Genomic DNA, 27,362 nt, shown 5'->3' on the forward strand with positions numbered 1-27,362 from the left:
GTTATGAGAACTGGGACATTGGGAAGATGGGGGGAGGTGAGTTGTGAAACAAAGGGATAAAGGGTAAACCAGGGATAAAAGGAGAAATCAGAAGTAGGGAGTTGAAATTTGAAAAAAGTTATGGGGGTTGGGGATTGGTGTATGGAATCCACGGTGAGTGGAGTAGGTGATTTGAATTTTGGGATATCTGTTGTCAGGTGGGGGTAATTTGGAAGACAAGGAAAGAAAGGAGGTGAAATGGAATCGTGCTCAGTGAGAGTAAAATTGGAGAATTTGCAGGAGAGCAAGAGCTCGGGATGCAGACGTCAGAGGAGGTAGGAGGCATGAACTGGGCAAATTAAGGTGGGTTGTAAGAGAGTGCGGGCAAGAGGAATCCCACCAATGGAACACTAATTCAGAATACGGGTCTCTGCTATGAGGAGGGCTGAGCAGGCATCATAAACATTCATCAACTGACCCTGGAAGGGATGGAGCTGGGGTGAGCCTGAGCTGTAATTATTCCTAAGCCAGGGTAGAGTTAAGCCATGATTGGCTGGTGGGTGGTTGATGATCAGACAGGGAGGAGTAGGTTGATGACCAGACAGGCAGGAGACTTACACTCAGAGGCACTTTGGATTTATCTACTTTACTCCTTACCATTTTTACATGAAAGAGACCAACTTTTTATGTGTATGAAGTAAGTGAGCAATAATTAGCAGCAGGTGGCTCTGACTCTTATTTTCTAAACTGAGAGCATCAGAATAGCCTTTGCAGTGACCTACATTAGCCACAGGAAGCTCTATAACTCCTGTTCCCCATGCTTTGCTCCTCAATTTGCTTTGTTTGATGTCCAGGGAGATTTAGTGGGTCAGACTGGCAAACCCCTTGGGAAAGCCTGTGGAGTTCAGTGCTGACTGCATTTAATGCCACCATTTCAGCCATGTCACTATGTGTAGAGGCCCATTCATTTACTCTAATGGGTACTTTCCAAACCCTTTATGAGGCATTCTCTTGAGATTTCTTATTCTCCTAGGGGTTGATGCAAAGTGTCTTTTTTGGAGTAGATCCAAAAAATCAATAAGTGGAAGGTACTCTACAGCTGTCTTTTACCATTGTGGCTCTGCTACTTTTAAAAAGTGAAGTGTGTTATTTGAAACATCACAACTTAATATATATATTTGAAAGTTTCCTTGGTGTTTTTGTTGTTTATTTCAAAAATATTGGCTCTATGGCTTGTAACACAAACTTAAATGACCAACATTGTCAGACATATTTATCAGTTGTTGGAAGAACTTTGCCCTTTGCAGAAACATACTGAGAATACACCTTACGTCTCTCTTGTGAATGAACTTCTTCATGAGAAAATCACAACAAATACAGGTTGTTCTCATTACATGCTTTGCTCCTTCGTGACAACAATATATAGCTGAAGTTGTGCCAGGCCCTTTTGATAGACTGGGGAAAGGTAGGAAAAAATTGAGGAAATGTGGAGGAGAGGGAACCTTCTCAGAGTTTTCTGTCTGCTTTCAGCATGGAATGACACAATTATTGCTTTAACAGTGATTTTTCTGATTGGACGTTTCCTTTTTTGGTGAATATTTTCCCTTATATTATTTTTGAAAAATCGTGTCTTAACATTGAATGTCAGCAAAGAATATACTGTCAACCTAATGAAGAGCCCCCTTCTTACATGAGCCCTCTCCAATACCCTTGGAAGGATCCTAGAAATGTGTTCACATGGTCATTTAGTTTTTGACAGAAGAAAAATGTCAAAAACATAAATCAGATTGGCCCCCATTGGGGAAGAGTATATGTAACTTCTCAGATGGCTTCAGGAATTAGGTTGTTATTTTCTCCTGCTAGGATTTTTGCTCATTGGTGTTGAAAATTATTGGCAAACAGTATTTTAGTGATAAACTTGACTTTTGTCAGTTCTATGGCTTCTCTTTAAAAAGAAAATCAGAAGGTCTAACTGCTTAGATTCATATTCTTCCATGTCAGCTGTCAGGTGGAGCTGAGGAAAGCTGCCTCCTTCAAGAATGATGTTTCTTCCCTGGCTGGCCTCAGTCACTGCTTTGCTCCCTCGTGCTATCTGCCTGGTTCCTGTGGGACTTTGAATTTGTGACTCAGGGTTAAACAGTCCTTTGTAAGTGGATGACTCTGAACTCTATCCACAGCTCCAGTCCCCATCCAACTTCTCATCCCATCTGTAGTATTGTACCTATGCATTCTTTCTTCCCAGAAGTCCCGTTGACGTCCAAATTATGACATGCTGGAAGTTTCTGCATTGTCTACTCCTCTGCCTTCTCTTCCCAACTTCACTGCCATACTCTTTACTCTCTCAAAGTTGAATTGTTACTGAATCTTTCTCTTTTGCTTCCATATCTAAAGGCTACCAAGAGTTATTTCTTCCTTCTTGACTGTGCTTTTGTTAGTCCACATTCCGTACATTCTGTCTCTACAGTCACCCGCCATCCCAGTGCAGGTGCAGTCGATCCAGATAGATGGTGGCAACAGCCTCCCAGCAGCTTGCCTTATTTCTAGTTTCTGCTCCTATCTGTTTTCTAGGCAGGGACAAGAATAGGCTTAAGCAAATTCCATTTTCATTTTGTCACTTCCCCTTTTAGAAAGCTGCTATGATTTCCCATCCTTCAGTATACCAAGTGGAACTCACTTTTCTGTTTTCCAAAGGCTTCACCAATTGCCTCCACATATCCATTCTTACCAACTAATGTTTATATTTCTTGACTTCAATTCATTCACATCTCTTGTACTCAGCCTGCTGGTTCCCTCTTCGACAGGTCTTTGCATAGCCGTATCTTTGCTTCCTTTGCTAGTTCCTGACCTCATTTGATATCCAGTTCAAATTCCACCCCTTGCTCAAAGCTCACAGTTACCCACTGTACCAGATCTTGGTTATTCTTTTGCTCTGCATTCCTTCTGAACTTGTACATTGGGGATCAGCAGAGTGTAGTAGTTCAGAGCATGAACATGCTTGAATTTAGGTTCTGCCGGGTATTGACTATGTAGTTCTGGGTCTTGCTGAGCCTCCTTTATCTGCATTGCAAAAAAGACATTAATATTAATACCAGTCTTCTTGTGTCGTTGTGATTAAATGCGATAATAAATGTAAAGTGACTGGCATTCAGTAATCAATATACCAATATCTTAGAGAACATCTCTGGCCACACCACCATGCCCACAAAGTTGTGTTATACACTCCTTGAAGGAAAGAATTTGGTTTTGCTCGTATTTGTACTCTGATGTCTAGGAGACTGCTTAGCACAGATTAAATATTCAACAAATATTTGTTGAAAAATTAAGACATAGTGTGGCCCTGAATGGCAGAGGTTGATTATTGTGGTTATTGTTGTTATTATTTCACAAATCTTTGCCATTACACTGTGAGCAGGAATATGCACAGTAGAAACACAGTACACTTCCCAACTGTGTATTCATCTGAAAGTGTGTCTTAGGATGACTATAGGGTCTTGATTACCTTCTAAAGACAATGACAGGAAGTTTAAGGGATTTTCATTATTTTGTATTTTTTGGTTCTTTTTTGCCTTCACTCTATCATCTACTTAGGGATACATTATATGTTTATCATAGTTACAGACAAATAACATGCAAATGAATACTCAGGACATATGTGGTTAGTTTTGGGTTTTGTTTTTTTTACTTTATTTTAGGAATTTAGATCAGAAGGAATTCTTTATTTCTCAGTGTTTCCATTTTCTTAGTTTCTAGTTGGGAACATAAAAGAGACAAATATAATCATTGGTAATTGGTGAAAGTCTTCTCCAAACTCATTTTATTTGAAAATATTTCCCTCACCACCACCTCCAGCATTTCTGTCACCATTAACATTAAAATTAAATCTCATTCTTTGGGGCCGGCTTGGTGGTGCAGCAGTTAAGTGTGCATGTTCCGCCTCAGGTGGCCTGGGGTTCACCAGTTTGGATCCTGCGTGCAGGCCTACGCACCACTTGGCAAAAACCATGCTGTGGCAGACGTCCCACATATAAAGTAGAGGAAGATGGGCACGGATGTTAGCTCAGGGCCAGTCTTCCTCAAAAAGAAAGAAAGAAAGAAAGAAATTAAATCTCATTCAGATAAATTTTCCCAAGAACTTGCTATGGTGTTATCTTCTATTTTATTTGTTCACAAGCATCTTTTGCTTTGAAAAGGGGAAGTGCAAGGATAAGCAATATTGCATTCAGTATGCAAATGAAAGTTTTATAGAAATAGGGTTTTACTGGAGATGAAATTAATTGTGACAGTTCAGGAGGAGTTTTACAGAAAAAGAAGATTAACATGTTATGTCTTCAGTGGCTGTCTGCCCTAATGTATATAATGAAATGAAATCTCCACGTGCTCAAGCTTAGCGGAGGAATGTTTTTTGAGTCCATAGAAATTTAAGCAAGTTATGTCTCTAAGGGTTTATGACAGCGTATTTTCTTTTCTCAGTATGATGAGAAATTGGTCCATTATCGTCTAAATTGGAAGTCATGATGATGGTTCTTTTTTGACTCTCTTATTTATTTTTTGTTTGTTTGTTAAAACAACTTCTACAGAAAATGAGTTGCTTGTTCTGAAGTAGGTTGCTATTATTCTTCAGACCAAAATAGACTATAATGTGATGTTTCTTCAAGTATTTATGTGTACCTAAAAGGCGACGATTTCATATAGCATGAGACCAGATGTAACTTAATTTGTTTCTTTGATTCTTTGACATAGGCTAACTAATACAACTTGTTATTGCCAAAAAGTCATACTTTCAAGCTCGATTCCTTTTGAATGATTCTTGCAATGATAATACAAAAAGGTTATTTTTATATATTCACTTTTTTTTCTTTTCCTCCAAGGCAACCAACATGTCTGACAAAAGTGACTTAAAAGCTGAGCTAGAGCGCAAAAAGCAGCGCTTAGCACAGATCAGAGAAGAGAAGAAACGGAAGGAAGAGGAGAGGAAAAGGAAAGAGGTAAATCCTGAGTGCTGGGCTGTTGTGGGAAAAAAGGAAAATCGGTTGTTTCTGAGGGGCTGGTCACATGGATAAAGAGATCCTCTAAAAGCATCCTTTTATGACACCTGAATAAAATGAGTGGATATCTACATACTTGGAGTGATAGGATCATTGCCATCTGCTATGTGCTGGTCAGGCACCACCTAAATGGCACATAGCACTTGGTTCAGAGGTCCCCAAACCCACGTTCATCCCAAACTGGAATAGAATCCTGAAAGTGGTCTGTGATATCTCTATTGTTAGAAATTCCTTAACCTTTCTGTCTCAATTTCCTACCCTTAATATAGGCGTAGTAATATGTTTATTTTGTGGGGTTATGAGGATTAAAAGAGTTAATCTTTTAAGCACTTAGTAGTACCTCGGCTATAGTTGATGCTTAATGTGTTAATTTTAAGAAAAAGTTTTTTTAAAAAACTACCAGCCAGAATATTTTAGGAGAAAAATAGAAAATGATGCCAATGGATTTCCATGGTTTCCTATGTGGTTTATATTTTTCAGGTAAATAAGAATCCTAGGTCTGGTGAGGGGAAAGCTTCATTTCCCTCCCTTGTTGAGAGGGTGGATGGTGTAATAGTCTCTGGTCCATGGACATAGAATTATGACGTATTAAAGCCAGAAGAGATTCTAGAGATCTTCCATCAAAACCCCTCTTTATGCCAACAAAGCATCGGAAACCCAGAGGTGAAATATAGCTTTTCTGCCTGTCAGACCCAGGATCCAGGACTCGATTCCCAATTGAGTGTCTTGCTGTCGTATCATGTTTTCTTCTACTATCTCAATCCAATAAATAATTTATTTTTAATTCTCCAATTTGTTGTGGAAATATAGAAATAGCTCACATCTTGTACAAAAACCAGATTCCAAAGATAGTTTTGAATAGTTTTCTAAGAAGGAAACTTTGCATATTGTGATATGCTTGTGTGTATTTTATAGAAACCAGAACTGCTTCCCTACTCAGAGTTTTTCTTTAAGGAAAAAGAGAATGTATTTTGATGCCTTACAATCTAAATATGTGTGTTTCATACTATAAGGGGGGGGGGACCAAAGTAACAGGTTTATAGCAATTATTTTCCAACAAAGTAAAGCATAATTGCAGTTGCATTTTCGCCTTCTGGCATCTTGCATCTCTCCGTTCCATTACACTTTGATTGATGCTGTGGTTTATGTGTCCTTGTCAGGACACATAATGTTTTTGCCTTGGAGATCTTTGCTGTTCTATATGCAGCCTTTAAGTGAAGTGGAGGTGAGAACTGACAAGGAATGGTTATTCATTTCCATGCAAAGCCAAAAAAAGCATTAAGTTGTTATGCTTCCTTTCCTTCAAATGTCAACACTTACTGTAGTTTTAAAGCACCTGTTATCCTTTACTAATAACCAGTTTCCTTTTAAACTGACATTCTAATATCCAACTTGAATTTCATAGAATTACCACAAGATGCGATGTGATATGGGAAATTTGGTTCCAAATTATGCTGTCTGCTTCATCTTTGTCATTTTACACATTTGGGGGGAAATTACAGGCAAACAAGACTGATCGAAATAGGCCACCCTTTTTGCTTCTAAACCAAGCAGCTTTGCCTGATGGAGATTTGGCTTGTTACACAGCAGACAGACCCTGGGAGACTGGGGGCGGCAGGTGGTAGGGAATGTGGAATACCCGGACTCTAGACATTTCTGGGCCTCTACCTAATTCAGAATTAAAGTCGCATAGTCTTAGTTTCTTCATTTCTGACCTGACAGAGTGATTTAAGCCTGTGATATCCTGACCCTGCTCCATGGAATCCCATGGCAATGCAGAGTTCTAGTCTCTCATCTCAAAGTTTTTTATTCAAAAGACTCAAATGGGGCCAGATTTTGGGATCCACTGGACTACTCATCTTTGAGGTCTCTCCTGGCTTTCAGTCCTGTCTCTCTGCAACCCATCTCCCCCCAAAAGATCTTTCCTCAGTTCAGTCTAAGCACCTTTTGTAGACTGCAATGGCTTGGTTTGTTTTGAGCACCCAGCGCTATAAAACACAGGGCAGTAAACTCAGCCATTATGGGCAGAGGCTTTTGAGTGGAACGTGGGTGGGAAACCTGGCTCTGCCCTTCGCAGAATGGCCTTGAGAGAGTATGGGACCTCTCTGAACCTGTTTTCCCTTCTGTAAAACAGGGAAAAGAGTGGTGCCTTCCTCACGGAGTTCTGTGAGGATCAAAGGAAGTACTGTGGAACAGAGAAAGACAAAGGAACTGGTCAGTAAGAAACAGCTGTTATTCTGCACCTGAGATTGGCTCCCAGGGTGGGAGAATGTGGCCCCTTAGAATGGCTACTTAGGTTTGTTAGGATCACTACCAGAAGGCCATTTTCCAAAAATGCCCCATTGTTGGAAGGGTTTTATAATTTAATGTCCTTAGTTTCCTAGGATTATAGCATTGTGTAGCTGAAAGAAACCTGGAAGTAAACTATTCTGATCCCTCTTTTTCAAATGCTGTTAGGCCCCAGAGTTCTAAGCCTTCCAGGTAGCCCCCTTTATCTCCAGTCACAGGAAGGACCCCGCTCTTCCAGCCAGTTGTCCAAAGCAGAAGCCTGCAGTCATTCTTTTACCACCCACTTCCCCAACTTACAATGATCATCAAGTCCTGGACAGACACATCAGCACTCTCTTTTCTCCCCCGTTAAATCCACATTCCAGCCAGACTTAGCTACATATCGCGTTATGGGCCACAGTCTCTCTTGACGGGGAGTTTATGAATGTTCCCTTTCCCTCTGCTTTCGCTATTCTGTTAACTATGTGTCTGTCAGTTCTCATCTCAAATGTCGCTTCCCCCAGAAAGCCTTCTCTGATATCTTTCTCCACCCATAGCTAGGTTAGTCTTGCACCCTATCCTTGACCTTGTCAAACTATTTCGCACCATTTACCTCTTCACTTGTCTTTCTCTCCTAATAGAGTGCAAGCTTTTGAAGACACAGTTATATGTTTTTCATTACTGAGTCAATGTCTAGCACAGATCCTGCCATGTAGTGGGCCTGCAATAAAGGATTATAGAATGAATGAATGAGTGAAAGAGTGAACACATGAACTAGTTAGGGCATGTCTAAGATGCTGGTCACAGACACCCTTTCCAAGAATCTGTAATTCTTTTCTGCAAATTTCCTTGGAAGATTCTGACTCTGAGTCTATCAGATGCTCCAGTCAACTGGCTACTGTCATTGACTCCTGAGTTTAAGATTTTCTAGTTTTTGTATTGTTTATAGAGAGTTAGAAATAGCCTTAACCTTATAGGTTTGATTTTTAACTTTATTTAGGCTTATATTTTAAATAAAACAAATTTAGAATGAAAAGGAAACAAAATGCTCTTTACTGTTAATCTGAGTGAGTGTTTTTGCTGGGGCTGAAAACTAGGGGGAATTAGGACCACCCAGGTTGATTGTCTCTACAGAATCCAGAAAACTGTGTACATGTATAAAATTACCACTCTCTGCTCCTTTGGATGTGAACTGCTTTTTGGTTGTGGTATTATGGATGAAATCTGATTATAAAATAAATATAGTGGCCACTATTTAAGACACAGACCCAATTTCATGAAAAATTGGCTTTAATGCAATGAGGTGTGCTTAATGGGGCCACCCTGAAGTTTCGTCCTGTTCTTGGCCTTCTGCCGAATTGCTGCAAGGTAGGATGGACAGAGGTTTCCTGGCCTGTCCTCACTTGTTCCTCTAATAACCATGGAACCATCTTTGGAAAAGTGAGTGACAGTTCTCAGCTGACAGGTTTTCTTTCTTTGATTATCCTCTCTGGGTCTCGGCTGTGACTACTCTTCACAAACAGAAATACCACTTGCTAGGAAAGACACCTAGCATCGTTTTAATTACTAGTACTGCAAAATCCCTCCTTATTGAATCGTTAAACTGTATTAGGATTCTGTAGTATTTACATGGGGAAAATAACAAGTTTCCTGTCTAGCACACTTGGTGTAACTGTCTTGGATGAGGTAACACTTTGTTTAGTTTAAGGTGCTAATTAGTAGCAGGTAGGAACCCCTTTCATTTCCAACAAGCCCCAGTTACCTAATTTTGCATTTTTCATGGTCAACTTTGAGTGTTGATAGCTTTCCTAAGCTTCTGTTTTGTCTAGGTGGACATTTGTCCTTATTAATATATGTCATTATATTGCCTGTTTCCTTAAGAATTAAAAAAGACGTAAGGCAGAGAATGAATTACAGAGGCACCTCATACTGTGGGCATGAAATTTTGGAGGTGGAGTTCAGGTGCACTATTTTTGCACAATATCTGGTTATGCATGTTGACGTATAATTTACCTACTAGTCTGTTTCTTGACTGCTTAATGATTGAAGTTAGAATACATTGAAAAATAACGAACAGATTCTGTGTCTTTCTGCATAGAACCTACATGACAGAAAGTTTTAGAAAGTGTGCCCTAAGTTATTTGAAAGGATAAGATTAGGCAGGTCTTTTTCTGTTCACTCTATTGAAGCTCCACTAGAACTCAGTTTCCTTACCACTGGCACTCTGTTGTCCTTCAATAAGTTTTTGTTGAAAGAATGAGGAAAGGTTAAATATCTTTTTGTTGTTGCTAGAATGTAGAAATGGCTTTGTTGTGAGCAGTGGGTCACTGGAAGTTTAGGTGACTCCTTCCAACAGGGATGTTGTAAAGGGGTTTCCTGATGGGGTACAGTTGGTGGAAATTGGCCTGAATGATGTGTAATTCTAAGATTCTATAGCTGTGGAATAGCAGTTACCAAAGGCAGGTATTCCTTCATTCATGCAACACATTTTTTATTGAGCATCTACTATGTGTCAGGCCGTGATCTAGATGTCAGGAAATAGTGGTGAACAAAATAAACATGGATCTCCTCTCCATAAAGCTGACAGTCCAGTTACGGCTTAACTCGTCACGTAAAACCCTACTACTCCACATGGCTCCCTAGGGGGAATTTTGCTTATGTTAGTTTCTTCATTTGTATTTCAGCTGCTGCTATGGTAATTCTCTTTTCTTTCGTGTCTCCTCTTTTCCTTCCATCCTTCTTTTAACTTTATGATATGTGGATGTTAATGGAGATCCTCATTCTGCTGGTTTCATTTTTCTCATCTTGGTTCTATCTTTCCCTCTGTTGTACGCATAAACTTTGGAACTTGTTTTAGTAGCTTAAATGTTAAAATTGGAAAAGAACGTGAACTTTGCTCTCTTCACTGATAGAGATTAAACTGCTATTTCAGAATTTTGGGTTATGTGAGAGTGCCTGAAATCCCCTAGTACTCTCTAATGGTTCTTATCAACCCCCATCACGGCAGTTTTCCCTCTAATGACAGATACACCTCAAAAATATGAGTGCGTATTAAGCCCAAGGAGAATAGTAACAGAAGTGTCAAGCCTAGCACTATGTGCATTTTACTTAGAATCAGTGTGTAGGTTACCATCTGGGAGTGAGTCAAAAGTTGCATGAACTCTGTCTGCTTTAGACGCCATGAAGTAAATTATGCTTCACTGCTTTGAAATGTACTCTGCGCTGCTGAAGGAGGTAATATGCCTCTTAGGGTGCCCAACTTGTCCCTGGGGAGGAAGGTATGTCTGTTAACTGGATAATTGGTTTTTGACAAGCTTTAAGAGAGCTTCGCTTCTGCAATCTCACAAAGCTTTGTCGTGAGGTAGCTTGCACACCAAATAGGACGTTATCATGTTTCAGATGTGAGGCAAATGTCTCAAGTAGAAAGTGTGTTCTGAAAGAAACCTGAATGTTTAACTCCCCCAGGATCCCATCACTGACCTTCTTTAACCCTTATTTTGACTTGTCACCATCCTGTAAAAACACAAACTGGGCTTAGGATCTGACTCTAAGAGGCTCACGCAAGATGTATTTTTTTAATAGAATTTGGGAAAAGAACTTCTCCTAAATGATGTTTTGTTCTATATTTCTCTACACAATAATTTTCTCCTTTGAATTAATATGTATAATGGAAACCTTTGGAAATCAAAATTAAGTAACAGCACTTACACAATATTGTTCAGATGCCTTAGTAAACATTTTAACATGATTTATTTTAAACTATGGTAAACTTAGGTTACTGATAGAAATAGTGTATTCTACACTTACAGATTTTCATATCTAATTTAATTTTTGAGCCAGACTCCAGTAATTCCGTGTTTGCATAGTCCCAAACATGGGGCATGAATGTTACAAACATACACACATCAGGCACTGATAGTATGTCTTTCCGGAAGGGACAAAGAGGTCTAAAAAAGCAGGCATAATTTTTTAAAAAATCCATATCCCAGTTAGAAATATTTTGCCCTTGATGGTTTCTTCCAAACCTGGGTGAGAGAAACTTTCATACGGTGTGATAGAGGCAGGAAAAAGCCTTCATCCAAAAGAGAAAGCACTGAGTTAGTAATTATTAAATGGAGCAGTTCCAGTGTTTCTTCATCCTTTGTACACATGATTATATCTATTGAGGGCTTTTGCCTGGTCTTCGCTGCTGTGCATTTACCATTTTCAGTTTCGGTCGGGAAAAGCATGCATTTAGTTCTGTTGTTAACTTTTCTTACTGGTGTCAACTTTTTTTAGGCTGATATGCAACAGAAGAAAGAACCTGTTCAGGATGACTCTGACCTGGATCGCAAACGCCGAGAGACAGAAGCTCTGCTGCAAAGCATTGGTATATCGCCGGAGCCCCCACTAGGTACTTAAAAGTGCTTCCTGTGACTATTTCCTTGCATGGGATATACCATGTCCAGCGTTTACTGTTCTTTTACGTCTTTTTTTTTTTTTTTTAATTTTTTAAAACAATTCTGTGGCTTATGGTTCAGGTGTATTTATTTTTGGAATTGAGGGGGCTGGAAGGAGACAGGAGGACAGGTTGTGAAGTTAGCAGTTTGCTGCTTACTGACTGATTATATGGTCAACCTTCTCCAATGTGTTACTATTAGATTATTTTATCCTTGTTAAATGAGTTGCCAGATGGTAAATACAGGAAACCTTGGAATTTTTTCTTAAATTTTCTTCATTTTCATTGCTGAATCCCAGCCTCTCTCTGCCAACCTAAATACTGTGAATCTGGTTATGAATTTCATAACCACCACAGGCATAGAGTTACTCCATTATGAAAATAGAATGCTCAGTGAGAAACTTGAAGGAAAACTTACAATGGTGACAAATTAGCAGCTAATTAACAAGTTTATTTGACTTTGTTGTATATCTTGGTTTCATCACTAACTGGCATTTTCACTGCAATACCCCTCCTCCAACTCATTCATTCCTAGTTAATTGTCATGATCTCATTTTATGACTAGGGTTTGGATATTAAACTGTTTTATTTGTGCTGAAAGTAACTTGTACATAATGTGTTTATTCTGCCACTTAACTATATATCTCTCATGTGATAAGTTATTTTATTTTTCTTTATCCACTTGCTTTCCATACGTTTCAGAGTAATCCTAAGGTGTCTGTAAAACTACATGATATCCAATATAGTAAAAAAAAAAACTTAAAAATAATACATATAAATAAATACAATATCAGATCTCTTTTTAAAAATGGTTTGTTTTCTTTTAATTCCATCATTGACTTTTATCTTAAAATAAATTTTCATTTATTTCCATAGTCACTTCAACTAAGAATAAAAATGATCCCATGTACAATAAAATGATAAATATTTATATCAATAAAAATAAGAAAAAAGGCAACATATAATAAGCCTTCAAATTATTAAGTAATGCTGGATAGAGTTTAATACATACACACAAAACTAAAACACTATGAAAAAGCATTTTATACTCAACTTCAATTTGTAGTAGGTAAATCATATGTAACACAATGATATAATAAGCCCCAATAAGATGTTGATTGCTTTGTTTAGCTTCTTTATGCTATGGAAGATGTAAACTATGGGTGATTCGGCGATGGACCTTCTTTGAGGAGATTGACCAACTTTTTTGTACTTAGTTGACAGGGATATAAATTAGATACTTTGCAATCAATTATATCTTTTGCTTCAAAATAGCGTTTGAAATTCTGGTGCAATGTGAACACTAGTTAAACACAACAGCAGTGTGTCCTATTCTCTCCTACCCTACATAAAGTCCGCAATTAAACTGTAAGAACAAATCAGTTCAATATCCCTAAACCGTGACCAAATTCTGACCTATCCCTGCATCCCTGCCAAGGGGCCCCTGCAAGGGTGGACTCCATTTTCAATTTTCATCCGTCTCTCTGACTTACCCTCCGACTTCCTGCAGAGGATAATCAGTGAATTAATTGTAGGACCACATGAAAATTCCTAGTTTCTTGACAGATCTGCCATTGTGTTATAGGATTTGGACAAAATAGTTAAACCCTTTACCCTATTAGATAAATAAAAGGAAATTGCACATGATTGAAACCAAATGGGAATCTACACTTATGTATTGAAGTTTCTTTCTGCCCATCTGGCTTCTTTGGCATGTGTGATATTGAGAACCCGTTGAATTGGTCTGGCCTGGAGCCATCTTGGCTATTTGGTGCAGCTTCTATCTGAAGGACATTTGGCTTGTATCTGAAGGATAGAGAAAAAATACATTTACATTTCCTTTAGCTTTTTTCTTTTATTATTCTTGCTCTGAGATTTTCAGCTCGCACTGACCTCGATCTTTGAACTTGTTTCTCCTGTCGTCAGAATGCAGTTTACTTACGTGCACATGGCAGCACCTTCTAGAGCTGCCAGAGGCGAAGGAACGCAAGTCCCAAACACAGTAAACAGCACAATGGGATGAAACTATTAATTAAATGTAAAAATAAAGCAGCCTGGCATTTTCCCTTGTTTTGAAAGAGATTTTTAAATTACCAGGTTCAACACTTACCCTTTCCCTATCTGTCACTTAGTCCCTCATAGCAAATGCAATTTATACTCCACGGGCCGTAGATTTCCCTCCAAATGCAGACTTAAAACAGACTTGGTGACTCTCCTTGAATATTTGAAATTACTCAGAATCACTTATTTCATACAATCTTTGAAAGTTTTATAGACACCCCATTTTATTTTTTAATAGGTCACATCTATACTAACAAAGTAAAGTGGAAAATTAGAATTATCTAGATAGTTCATACTAGAGAGATATTTGACTTGAATTATCTAGATAACTATTTTGATTCTCCATTCTATTTTGTTAAGGTGGACATGGCCTTAGAATCCCTAAGTTAATTCTATCTAAATTCATTTCAAGTTTTAATTTCCAAAATATGAAAAATTCACTTGACTTTCTTTTTTTCTTTCCTTTTTTTTCTTTTTTTTTTTTTTTACTTATCCCATCTCAATCTCTCCTGGCCATAAAACCATTTTAATTTGGGCCCGTTTGTTTTGATTTGTCTGACACTGCTCTTCTCCAGTGCAGCCACTGCATTTTTTAACATGGGATACCTGTTATTTTCATTATTTAGTCCCAACCCCTATGTCTCCCTCCTCGAAATCAGTGAGCACTCCCAGTGAAGCTGGAAGCCAAGACTCAGGCGACCTGGGACCATTAACAAGGTAAGAACTGTCCCTTTATAAGGCCACGGTGGGATGTCAATAATGCAAAGAAACAAAGGCCTGAAAAGCCATACCACTCCCGTGTACGCTGTTAAATGTGTGGCATCTGCATGTAGACTCAGTCATTTGATGTTTCAGTTTATAGTGGCTTGCTGTTTTTAGTGGCATAGCAATGCTTTTGAACACTAGAAATGATAAACTTATTTATCATCCTTTCTTGAATAGGCTAATTTAGCACCAGGTGTCTTGTTTGACAAACACAAAGATGTCCATTAGCTTAGGCCTAAAAGAAAGCAGAGAAGGACCGAAGACAAATGGAATCTACATCCTGCTTTTCATTATTCTACTTAGGTTTTGGTTTCCATGAAAGTCTTTGTGAGTAGAATGCTGAGATGTTCTAGCCCTAAATTTAATTTTTCAAGTGTCCTGTTTATTTTCTTAATAGAGTTGACTAATTTGAGAACTCAGTCCCCAAAGTGCTTTTATTATTATTATTACTAATGATTATGATCATCAGGGTTGACGGCTGTTTTGTGAGTTAATTGCCAAATTTTTATTACACTATGTCTATTCAAAGATTATGTAACTTCTGAAAGCAGATACAGACATTCTCTAATTTGATCACTGAAGGGGTATCCAAAAGGTAAAGATCTGAAGAGGGCAAAGAAAAGGCTCATTAATATGCACAGAGGAGGCACGATAAGTTTCTTAATCCAGTTACCTTCATCGGGATTCCCACATGCGGGTGCCCATAGGCAGGTGATATAAATAAGTGGTAAGTGGTAACCGGTTAGCAAGCACCCATTTATAAAGGCCAGATGGTCTCCTCGCAGCTCAGCCTGGTTGAGTTTATGTGGGAATATGGACCCAGTTTTTTCACATCTTTCAATTTTTCTCAAGAAGCTAAAAACTGAAGTATTTATGCAATAATCTTCTAAATGTTAAATGTTAACAACTTTATTAAAAGTAGTTGTGGGCCAGATTTGGCTTATAAGCTGGCACTTTGTGATCTCTGTGTGAGACTCTGAATTAAAAAAAAAAAAAAAAACATGAAATACTTTAATAAAGCTTCAAATAAAAGAAGAAACAATCATCCAGAGCACTGCTGTTCTAATAAAGCAGCCTTTGCCTTGTCTAGGTACCTTTCAATCCTTATCTACCTGTGTACTTATCTTGCTCCCATATGTGTTACTGGGGGAGGGGTGCAAAATTTTGCATTTTTCTTCTTTTTACTTAACACATTATCATAAGCATTATCTTCTGAAAGTACATTGTTTCCATATAGGTCTAGGCAATTTTGATAGAAAAAAATACGGAAATGAGAATAGTCTAATATTAGCCTGAGCTGTAGGGTTTTTTGCTTTCTGAAACTAAAATGTAAGACTGGAATTATCTCACCCATATCTGCCTGTTGGTGTGTTTCAGACTTGAGTATTTTATTTTGATAGGGCCTTTTGAAACCAGTGGACACTGCTTTCAATTTGAAAAAAATGAAAGTAGAGGTTTTTGTGGGCACCAGGCTGGTTTATTTTAGCAAATCGCCTTTGTGATTTGGGGCAGCACACGTCTTCTCTCATCTTTTGCTTTGAACACTTCAAAAGGTCTTCGAGGGGAAAAAAAGGTAATAATAACACAGTTGTGTAAGATCTGACATTTATACAAGAGCTGGCACAATATAGTCACGTTCCTTAGGGGGTCCGTCGGCCTATCGTTAAGTTAATATGTTTGCCTGTTCCTATACAATGCTGGTGTTGTGTCATTAGTGCTTAGCTCCCAGGGGTGCTGTCGGCAGCGTTAAATTCTTTTACCGACTTCACAGCTGATGAGCCCTTTGAAAACCTTCCGGAGAAAGCTGACCTACACCGTTAGCACTCTGGGACAGCAGCAATTATTCCTTCTCAGAACACATCACTCTTCATGTCTTCCCCCTTCTCACATGATTTATTTTTTAACTTAATGAATCACTTTGAAAGAGGTGCTGTCCACTCCCACCGCACACAAGCTCCAACCAGTGTCAGTTCTTTATAGGAATGTTCTCGCAAGAATAGGAAACTGGAAGTCAATGAGTAAATCCCTTGCTAAGTGCAGGTTTCATAGGAATACAAGAAAATTGGCATTGAGGAAATGATTTTCAGAAAAACTGAGCACAAAGTTTGCTTGAGGAGAAGGCATTAGGAATCGCTACCCAAGTTTATGTTTTTGCTTCCATAAAATAGATATGAGAGTTAAATTTCAGAAGAACGTTATATTTCAGTTTTCAAAACTCCACTTGGAATGTCTTTTTCCGTAGAAGAAACATCTTTGAAAACAATTATTATTAACTTTACACTTCATAAAATGTGAGACTGGGAAAAGAGCTTGGTAATTCCTAAGAAAACTCTATAGTCATAAGTTTGCCTATTTGTGTGGAATTTGGACTCTTCAAAAAATGGAAAAACCTTTCAGAAGATAACTTAGGAATCAAATTAACACATCTGATCCTACCGAGAGGTGCACATAAATTCTGTCGTTCATCTGCCAAAATTTCAAACCAAAACTAAAATTTTCTTCACAGAGCAAAAATTGGCAAACATTTCTTATATAATCCTTGTAAGTGGCTTTAGCTGAAAGTTGGCATACTTAATATACCTTATTATAAAGAAAAGGTAATAATGGTGGTTTCAAAAGTCAAATATAACAAAAATTCCTCTTATTGATTTTCTAAGAGTGGTTGAGTAAATTGTTAAAGATGAGTGAATAGAGAGTAGAAATATATAATAATTTTTCAGTTGTATTAATATGACAATTTTTTTTCACTTAAAGTATCACAATTTGTTTTGAAAGTTCTGTTTCTGTTGTTATAGCCTACTTCTAGTTTACAATTTACATCTGTGGTATTTTTCTCTTTCTCTTAATCAGTTTTGGTAGAACCAATTAATCATTCCTCAGTTAATCATATTGAGCAAAGAATGAGCTGCTGGATTTAAAAAAAGCAATTTTATTAAGAAGACATTTGAAAGACTAGTTTTACTTAGAGAGGAAAAGTCTCAAGTATATGCAACTGGCATCTAGCACAGTATTAAGAGGAGACTATGCTATGATTAATTAGGACTGATTCAGAAATTCAAGGATATTTTAGTATAGGAAAAAGTGTTACCATAATTCAACAAATAAAAAAGTCAAAGAGGGAAAAGTAATCATTCCAGTATGTACTTAAATAATACTTGAGAAATTTAAACATCTATTCCCATATTTTAAAATTTAGTAAACAAGGAATAGAAATATTTTTTCTCACTATGATAAAGAATATTAATCTCAAACCAACATCCTACGTCTTTCATACACAGGAGTGAAGCATGTAGTACTTTATAGCCCTTAAAGAGGAATGACTTATATTTCGTTGAATACATGTCTCTCTTCCTCAGGAAATGACTTCCTTAGGAAGTACCTTGAGGGCAGGGAGTAGGTGACATTTGATTTGTATCCATAGAATAGGTATTTGATAAATGTTTGCTGAATGAATCAACTATCATCCTATATTTGGTGGATGAGGACACTGAGGCACAGAGAGAATAAGTACTTTTCTCAAGTTCACACATAGCTACACTTGCAACCTAGGCGTGTTGATACAAATTTCCACAGTCTATACCTCTCCCTTACATGATATCTAATAACAATTGATATAAGTGATACACAACCTACTCTGTAAGGTTATTGCAAGGATTAAACAAATTAATACCTGTCAAACACTTGAAAAGAAGTCTGGTATATATTAATTATATGTGAGTTTTAGCTTATTATTGTTTTCACACTTTGATTTAGCCACGTTTATCCAATGGTAAGAGATCTTTTTAGATTCGCTCATAAAATATGTTGGTGTCATTTTCGAATTTGATAAGCATGCCTATACCATCATCCAAGTAACTATGTAAAAATGTTGAACATGACAAGTCCATGTCCCTGGAGAACACTTTCTGGGTTGCCCAATCCTTATTCCCTAACCTTCAGAGATTCAACCAGAAATGAATCTAAGCGATCATCGTTTAGCCCACATTCATTCTTCTCATTCACATAGATGGCTCACAAGGGACTTTGCTCTAGGACTCTTCTCGTGTGTAGCTGACATTCCTTAGAGTTCTCAGCGACAATGCTAAATTAGAGGCTGTACCAGCCTGCAGAAACCTAGGAAAGTGTAATGACCTCATAAGGTCCATCTGGACATCAGGCCACAGGCTACACCCTGTCCCAAACCTGATTCAAGGAAGAAAACTTTCAAAATGATTACGGAGATAAAGCATGTCTCAGTGTGATCACATGCTGTGCAATCTCCTATTATAATAAGAACACGTATCCCATAACATTCTTAACAAAATAGTCAGAAGGGCAAATTTCTGCTGTTTGTATTTGGTGAGAAGTGGCATGGGGGTGGCGGTGTAACAAAATTAATTTCTATCTTCTTTTTTGACCATCTATGGTCTTAACACCATCATTAAGTTCTACTTTCCACTTGATCAGTACATTCAAGTCCTCCCACATTTTATTTTTAATAATATCTTATTATTACAGAAGCAATACCAGTGCATGTTATATAGTTAGAAATCATAGACAAGAAAAATAAGAAAAAGATCATATTCCTACCACCAGAGACTAGCATGCTTAACACCTTGTATTCTTTTACACAATATATGTATCATATATATGATAAATGATCTTATACTGTACGAACTGTTTAACTTTCTTTTCTAATCAAATATTTCTATTTTCCTATTTCAATACATTCTCATCTTATCTAATATCTTCAAATTTCCCCAGTTGCCTCCAACGTAATCCCATTGTATTTAAAATCGTTGCCTGTCCTCTAAGCTATCAGCATCTATTAATCAAAACCCTTATATCCATAGATTTTCTCTAGGGAGCGATGTCCCCAAGGGGACCTAAATGCAGTAGAGGAAGAAATGTCTTCTGAAGCACTTAGAAGGAGAATTCGGGGACGAAGGGACAGCTGTCTGCAGATCCCCCGCTGTTCAGTTTGAACATTAGGCCTCCATATAGTTAATATTAAGTTTCATGTTGACAGAATACTGTGGTAAAATTCAGATACTTGATAAGCTCTGCCTTTCCCTGATCTATTGCCTAGTGAACTCTCAAATAAGGAAATTAGAATAATTTGTTTGTGGTCAACTTGTGCTGGCTGCACCTGGTCACCACTTTTCTCGGTGATCTCAGGAGAGTAAAATGTGCTTAGGGGCCACCTGGGCCTAATGCCCAACAGAAAACCCTCAGGACTTTCATCTTTATCCACAACTGCATTTCCTAGGATTCTCTGAAACTACCTCAGCTTCAAAGGACTTTTAATCCTTTTTTGGTGAAAATATCACCGTCTTCTAAGGTGCTCTGGTGAATGAGAAGCTAAACGGAAGACATTAAGGAAGTTTTAGTAAAGGTGTAAAGGACAATAAAATAATGCAAAACCTTGGAGAAAATTTAATAAGACCATTATAATTTTGTATATACAAAATTCTTTAAATTATCATTATGTAAAGAGAAGTTGACAGGATGCTACTAGCTAATTGGACTTCAGGGAGACTGAAATCAGTGATTCAAGGCTGGTTAAAAGTAGTCTCTTTGGAAATTGAAATAAAATGTATACTACAGGGTTTTCTCTTTATGTAGCACATTAAGTGATTAAACGTTTTTGATATCTTATTACCCTGTCTTCAGGAGAGCGTACTGAATGTTCCCATATGGTTATAGTAACACATAAGCGTCTGTTTTAGCAAAGGCTTGCTGAGTTTTCTTCTAGAGAAACTGCTTGCTTGACAGCAGATTCTCTGTGTAAGATTTGGGGGAAACATGTCCTTACTTTGTGATGGGAATCTTAACATTTCTTTTTGAATCCAACTCAGATGGACTTCCTCTGTGGCTTAGTGCGGCCCATATTGGAGCTCCATGTTAGGACTTTGATGTTAGCCAGCAAGGGAAGATTTCTACGCAGTAAATTAAGAAAAAGCCTTTTTAGAAAGAGCCTGATATAAGTATGTATTGCACTGTTCCAATTTTATTCCTGACAGAAAATCTTTATCATCGTCATTGCCAGTCCTAAGTAAGGAAATAATTGAGACTGGGGAGGAAAACATTAACTCATTATTTAAATGCCATCCTTAATTAATTGACATCATGTTAATGACTGTGACAGATTGAGTGATATGATGGATTTTAAAATGTCCTTACTATTCAGTGTATTACTTTTGGAAATGGCACTTAGAAAAATAGATATTTAGGGATGACATTGACTGGAGATTTTCTGTTTGGCACTTTGCTCACATTGGCCCCAACTGTTTTCTTTATCTGATTAGTGACTAGTAATTTGTTTGACAGAGAAGACATGTGAAACAAGAGTCCAGAGAACCTATGGGACTCAGAGGAGCTCTGCATTCTGCCCTTGAGCTGTCTCTTCATCTTAGAGAGAAAGAAGAAATGTGAAAAGTTGAGTTCCAATGCAATTGCTTCAGGGACTAAGTTGCTAAGTCCATTTGATAGAGAAGAAAGCTGGACTTCTTTTGATTCTCAGCACAAACCAGCATTATGGTCAGCATTTTCAAGATAGGCTTTCCTTCTTCAATGTGGAAATGAGTCTGAATACTCTCCTGGGACCATGTGGTGACATCATGCTGGACAAGACTGAGTTGCTTGTAAGTGTCTTGGTAGGGATTAAGGGAGTCAGGCAGACATGCCCTGATTCATTGCTTCATTTTTTAATAAAGAATGTAAAAACAATTTCTTTGGGAATCAACTTGCCCTCACACTTCATCCCCATCTGCAGAAAAGGCAAGTAAAGACCATTCATTCATCTGTGTGTTCAATAAATAGTTGTGTGTCTTATAAATTTATTGTTGTGTCTTACACACAATAAATGCTAGATCTGCAAGGACTATAAAGATAAGAAATTCTTCTTACTTCTGAAGAGCCTGCTTCTAGTAAATTGACACATTTAATTTGAAGCCATCTAAGGAAATGTTGCTATTTAGTTATGGCTCTCAAATATTTGTACTCATAAAGATGAACAATAATATCATAAACCATTATTCCCAAACCATCTATAATTAATTCATAGTATATTCATATGGGACAAGTGATTTTGATTTATTACTACGCTACCTGGAGTCTTGACACATATTAGGTACTTGGTAAAGATGTTTATTGCCTTGTGTGTGTATGCGCGTGCATGCATAGCTGGCAAAAAACTGCATGGTTGGGTATAGCATGAGTGGAAGGATGGGGATGCAGGTAAAAGAAAGGTAGTTTAAGGTCTCTGGGCAAGTTTCCCAAAATTGGACTTTAGGGGAACTACAGGCAGAGGTTATAGGATGACTGAGGTACCAGGCAAGGACTTCGTCACAGAAACAAGGCAGAAATCCAAATACTGGGCTTAGGGCAAAAAATCAGAGTGGGACTAACAGTGTGTTTGACTTGATGCTGAGGCCCTTGGCTTTTGTAACCAGGTCAAATGGAATCTGATCTTTTCAAGATTTTGGAGGGTGCCTTCCTACTCTGGTTTTCAAAGGATAATGAAAGTACAATCCAGTTCCTGGCTAGCTTGTACAGAATAAATACTCATTGAAAGGAAATGATAACTATCATTATTATTAATCTTTCTTATGGCATTTATTAATTTTTTCAGCTAATATTGATTGAAACTTTAAACTGTGCCAGGCCCTGGGCAAGTGACAAGAAGTACTTTTTTCCTTGTGTACCTTATCAGTATATCATTAGGTATATATATTCATTTGTCTCGTTCCTTTACTAAAATGTAAGATTCTTAAGTTTCAAGTCCCATGTCCCACAGCATACCTATGGTGCCACTTAGATGGCATGTTTTACTTTCTGCCTTGTTCAACTAAACTATTTATTTATGTTTTATCTCCCCATAAGAGTTGTAGGTTCCTTGAGAATTCTTTTAATCCACTATCACAGAATTTTACATGTCAGGTCCTTAATAGTTGTTTATTGAATAAGTAATGAATTTTCTAATCAAAAATCCTCTTTACCTGCATGCATTGATTGGTCCATTCCAGAAATGACTGAAAACCAGAACTAATTACTATAGCAAACAGGGTGATTTCTCTAAGAAAATATTTTGTGGTAGTATATCACGTTCACATATATTTACTTAACAATTTCACTACTTCTTTCATTTTAAAAGTAAACTACCTGGTAAGATTTCAAACTGCCCAAGAAGCTGTGAGGAAACCATCAGTTCGTTTTCAATGATGCAGTAACTTGATGATAAGATGTTTGGAAAGTACGACCTATGTCAATTGGTTAAATAAAAGTATACCAATCGGAGAAGAGAAAGATGAAAGGCGGTTTAATAATCATTCAATGTGTTAAAATATCAGGCAGGAAAGAGCTTTAAAGGGCCTCTAGACTGCCTCCTCATCTTGCTGAGAACAGAGGAGCCTTTCCTATGACGCATAGTGGAGCCTCGCCCAGGACACAGCCCCCACCGCCCAGGCAGGGCTCTCTCCAAGAGGTTGCTATTTATGGAAGCTTTTCTGCAAGTTTGTACAGGAAGAATTCAGTGAATGTTTAATACACATTCCTAGGCTACCTGAAGAAACACAAACAACCTTTGCCCATTTAATGTATTGGCTTCAAGTTCTTTTTCAAAGAAAAATTGCATTCTGTGCAAGTCTGACCACCCCACAGATAATAACGAGAAAAGTCAAAAGAAAATAAAACTAGCACACTTGATAGCATCCTTGGCTTAACTCCTTACCCCACTGCTCATTACTGATGATAACTGTGATTTCTTTTACTGAGTAATCCATATGTGACTGGGGGGCAAGACTGTTGTGGGTTAGTTACATAGACCACAGGTGTTCTGAGTAAATGCAAACTCCAGACTGCTAAGTTGTGGACGTCTGAAGTGAGTGATTCCGATGGAATCATCATTTTTACTTGTTAAGGATACAGTGAGTTCAGGTGAGCTGTCAGGCGACAGAACAGCTGGACCACCTGGGAGCTGCTGCATCCTTCACCTGCCCTGGACAAGTGGAAAAGGTTGATAAAGGTTGTCTCATCAGAAACCTCAAAGCAATTGAAGGCAAAGTAGGGGATCCCACTCCTTACAAGGGAATGCTTCTCACAGTCTGCCAGAGCAGAGGCTGCTGTTCTGTCTGCAGCCAAAGAAATGACCGTAAAGATAAAAGATCCTCAGAGATATGTGAACAGCAGTATGAATCACTGGGACGGAATCCATTACTTGTATCATTCGAAACAAGGTGAAGGAATCAGTGTCCAGAACCAGGAAGGGCTGCTTACCTTGAGCGGAGAATGAGTCCACAGCAGTGGTTCTCACCCCTGGCTGCACATTAAAATCACCTGGAGAGTTTTCAAAACCACTGATGCTTGGGTCTCACCCGACACGTTCAGATTTAATTGTTCTGACAGTGACCTGGGCCTTAGGCCAGGTTTGAGTTAATCACAGGGTTAGATGCTGGCATATTTGAGGATCAATGATGCTTTCTGCCTGCTGATTAATGAAAGCAGTAGTCTAGCCCAGTCATTCTCCAAAGGTGGTTCCAGGGTCAGCTGTAAGCATTACCTGGAAACTCATTAGAATACAAATTCTTGGGCCCCACCCAAAATCTACTGAATCAGAATTTCTGAGGTTAGAGATGAGCATTTTGTATTTTAGTAAGGCTTCCCGGTCATTCTGATCACACCAGTTTGAGAACCACTGATCTAAGTCAAGACTGTGCTACTCAAAGTGTGGTCTGCACACTGGCTGCATCAGTATCCCCTGGAGCCTGTCAGAAAAGCCACAGATCTGCTAAATCAGAATGCGCATTTTAACAATATTCCCAGGCATCTATATGTGCATTAAAGTTTGAGAAGTACTGGTCTAAGAAACAGTGGCCAATTAGGGTTCTCATTGGACTTCACTTGTCATCTTTTGGAGCCTTCAGATAAGAAGAGAAGAGCGCAGCCAGAGCTAATAAGGGAAGCTATGAAACTGCATTCTGATACCTCTGCAGGAGCCGCTTGTGTGGGATCCATCACATAGGTAGGGTATTGACTCACAGAAACATTGGTGGTAGGTGTAGTGGATGTGGCAGTAGAACAGCTACTGTTGGTCAGGTAGTGACTCTGTGCTTTATAGGAATGATTGCATGTAATCCCTCTAGAAAACCAGAGATCATCCATCCAACCATTCATTCCTTCAACTAATATTGTAGCCTATGAGCACGTATGCCAGGCTCAGTTCTAGGCAAATCCCTGTAATCTAGGAATATAGCTGCTCCTACCATTATGAGGTTTTAGTCCAAGTCAACAAACAATAATAATAAACTGACGTATAATAAAATCATAGGTAAAGATAAGTGCTGTGAAGAAAGTAAAGCAGGAAGAGGAAAGGGGATGAAGAGTGACTTGAGATAGGGTGGTGAAAGGAAAGCTTCTCTGAGCAGGTGACATTTGAACCAAGACATGGACAAAGCAAAGGCGTGAGTTACACAGGTCTTTGGGGAAAGAACATCAAGGAGGACAGAGGACACAAGAAGGACACCGTGAAGGAGGGGGACAGTGGTTAGAGATAAGTTTGGAAGATAGCTACAGACCAGGTCATAAATTGTCTCATAAGTCATGGTAAATCTTTACGGACAAGGAAACTGAGCAGGGCTTCTGAAACTTTAAGATGCCCGTGAATCGCCTGGGACCTTATTAAACCGTAGTGTGGAGTCAGTGAGTCTGGGATACCGCCTGAGTCTCTGCATTTCCAGCAAACTCCCACAAGATGCTGATGCTTCTAGTCTGTGGGCCATACTTAGAGTAAGCAAAAGGGAACTGGGGTTGAGAATGTAAGTGACATGCCCAGTGTCACACAGCTGGTAAGTCTCAGAGGCAAGATTTGAATCTCAGATGCCTGACTCTGAAGTCCCTGCTGTCTGTCAGTTGCCTACCAGACAGCCTCATGCCTGATTCACCTGTAACCACTTATGGGCAGGAAATTGACAGGGCCTGCCTGAGAAAGGTCCTTGCGTGCGCTCTGTTTATAGAAGAGCTGTTCGTCCTCTTTTATTGTGAAGAGGAATAACAAGGGAAATTGAATGCCTTGGTAACTGTTTCTGCTTTGTGCTATCTCTTGTGAAACATTTGAAAGATATAAGGTATCCCTGGCATCTCAGACAAATGATATTGTTGGTGACCATCTTGTGTGTAATATATAAATAAAAAAATACCAAAATACCCATGAGCCATGAAATCTAATGCATTATATTTGCAGTAACTGACCCAAAGAAGCCAGGTATTCACTGGGCCCTGCCGTCATGCTCCATCTGGCCCGACCTCCCCAGATGCTCCTGCATGTTTGCATTTGGTTCTTTCTCTTCACCGCGTGGGAGATGCTTGGTGCTACCAGATGTGGCTGGGCGCTGGGGTGTCAGTGATACGTGAAGCAGTTTACATGCTCAAATCAGTCAGGCTTCTGTACAAAACAAAACAAAACAAAAATGGATTGGGTGGTACGGAGTTTGAATATTTGGCTCTGGGCTTCCTTCTGTGAATACAACCGTGGCTTCCAATATCAAACAGATGTTCAAAGGAAAGGATGGCTTCTTCCTTTCTCTTGTCACTTGATATTCGTGGGTCTTCCTTGCACCTGGGGGTGGAGGGGAGGTGAAGAAGTGGGGAGATGTTCCATGTATGTGTTGTATATGCCATTGCCTTGATGAATGACTTGGTTTGGTTTGGTTTGTTTCCCTCCCCTTTTGTTAATTCTCTGTGTTCTTTTTCCTTTGTGCTGCACGATTAGGACCCTGCAGTGGGACACAGACCCCTCAGTGCTCCAGCTGCAGTCAGACTCAGAACTTGGGTATATGTCTGCTCTTTTGTTCTTCCTTTTATTATTTCTTTGCTACGGTTGTGTTGAAATGCTGGAGCTCTTGTTGCTCTTGTTTTTCCCCCCTTTTGTTGAACTTCTAGTTTAATAAGTTTATTTCCTTCTGTTAGCTTTCCTTCGAAAGTTAAGCTCTGAAGAAAGTTTCTCTTTGTGGAAAATACCACAAAAAGATGACTTTTAATCTCCCCTTCTTAGTTCCTATTATTGCAAAACAGCACTCCGCCAAACAAAGATACAAACACATACTCACACCTTCGAGGTGGGGCACACAAGTTCTGTGATGGGAGATACGTTTGACTTTGTCCTAACCATCCTCCCCCTTTACTAACAAGTTGCATTAGGTTAATTTTTGTCTAAAATCAGTATTAAAATGTTGTCTTGTTTGTTTTCTTTCCTTTTCACTTTTTTGGGGGCTACAATAAGCATTTAATATGAATGAAGTTTGAGCATATAAAGATTCCTGTTAAAGAAAAAGCAAACTTGTTGACTTCCTCTATATTAAGAAATCTCAAATATTTAATGATGGGTAATGTCTCCTACAGCCTAAACATCATTTTTGTTCAGATGGAAATGTATTGTCACAGGTTAAAAGATAGCTTCAGAATTGAAAAATTCGTCCACAAAGAATAAAAGACACAGGCATATCCTAGAAACTTAGTTCTATTTCTCTTATAGGATTGGCGTTAGCTGTTGTCACACATGAGACATTTATTTCCAGTGGGGTGCTTGTACTAGCTCGTGTGCAAGCTCAGGAGAGCTGACTGTGTGCTTCTCATCCCAACTTTGCCTTCAGTGAAATCAGCTTAAAATCAGCCAGGGTGGCAGTATTTACACCACAAAAATTGGCAAATGCTACATACCAGGGCTTGCTCCTTTTCCCTTAGGCCAGTTATTAAACATTTACCAGCACGTCACTAGGTACCTCAATATGTGAACAGAAAATCTTATTACAGTATTGTTTTTTCTTTCTGCA

General features: G+C 38.5%; 1 protein-coding gene across 8 annotated transcripts in view; it reads left to right on the forward strand.

The window, feature by feature from the left end:
• DYNC1I1 (dynein cytoplasmic 1 intermediate chain 1) overlaps nt 1-27,362 on the forward strand; it is a 282,884-nt gene that overhangs the window by 25,185 nt on the left and 230,337 nt on the right. The window contains exons 1-5 of one of the 8 annotated variants that reach the window (XM_046670323.1): nt 200-314; nt 4,848-4,964; nt 11,571-11,685; nt 14,418-14,508; nt 26,303-26,362. In XM_046670323.1, the coding sequence (XP_046526279.1) occupies nt 297-314; nt 4,848-4,964; nt 11,571-11,685; nt 14,418-14,508; nt 26,303-26,362 (401 nt within the window). In that variant the 5' untranslated portion in view covers nt 200-296. Of the gene's footprint in view, nt 1-199; nt 315-4,847; nt 4,965-11,570; nt 11,686-14,417; nt 14,509-26,302; nt 26,363-27,362 lie in introns of those variants that run through there. The other 7 variants (XM_046670327.1, XR_006889871.1, XM_046670320.1 and 4 more) reach the window with 7 other exon arrangements.

This window comes from Equus quagga, chromosome 8 (assembly GCF_021613505.1).
Source record: "Equus quagga isolate Etosha38 chromosome 8, UCLA_HA_Equagga_1.0, whole genome shotgun sequence".
Classification (NCBI taxonomy): Eukaryota; Metazoa; Chordata; class Mammalia; order Perissodactyla; family Equidae; genus Equus; species Equus quagga.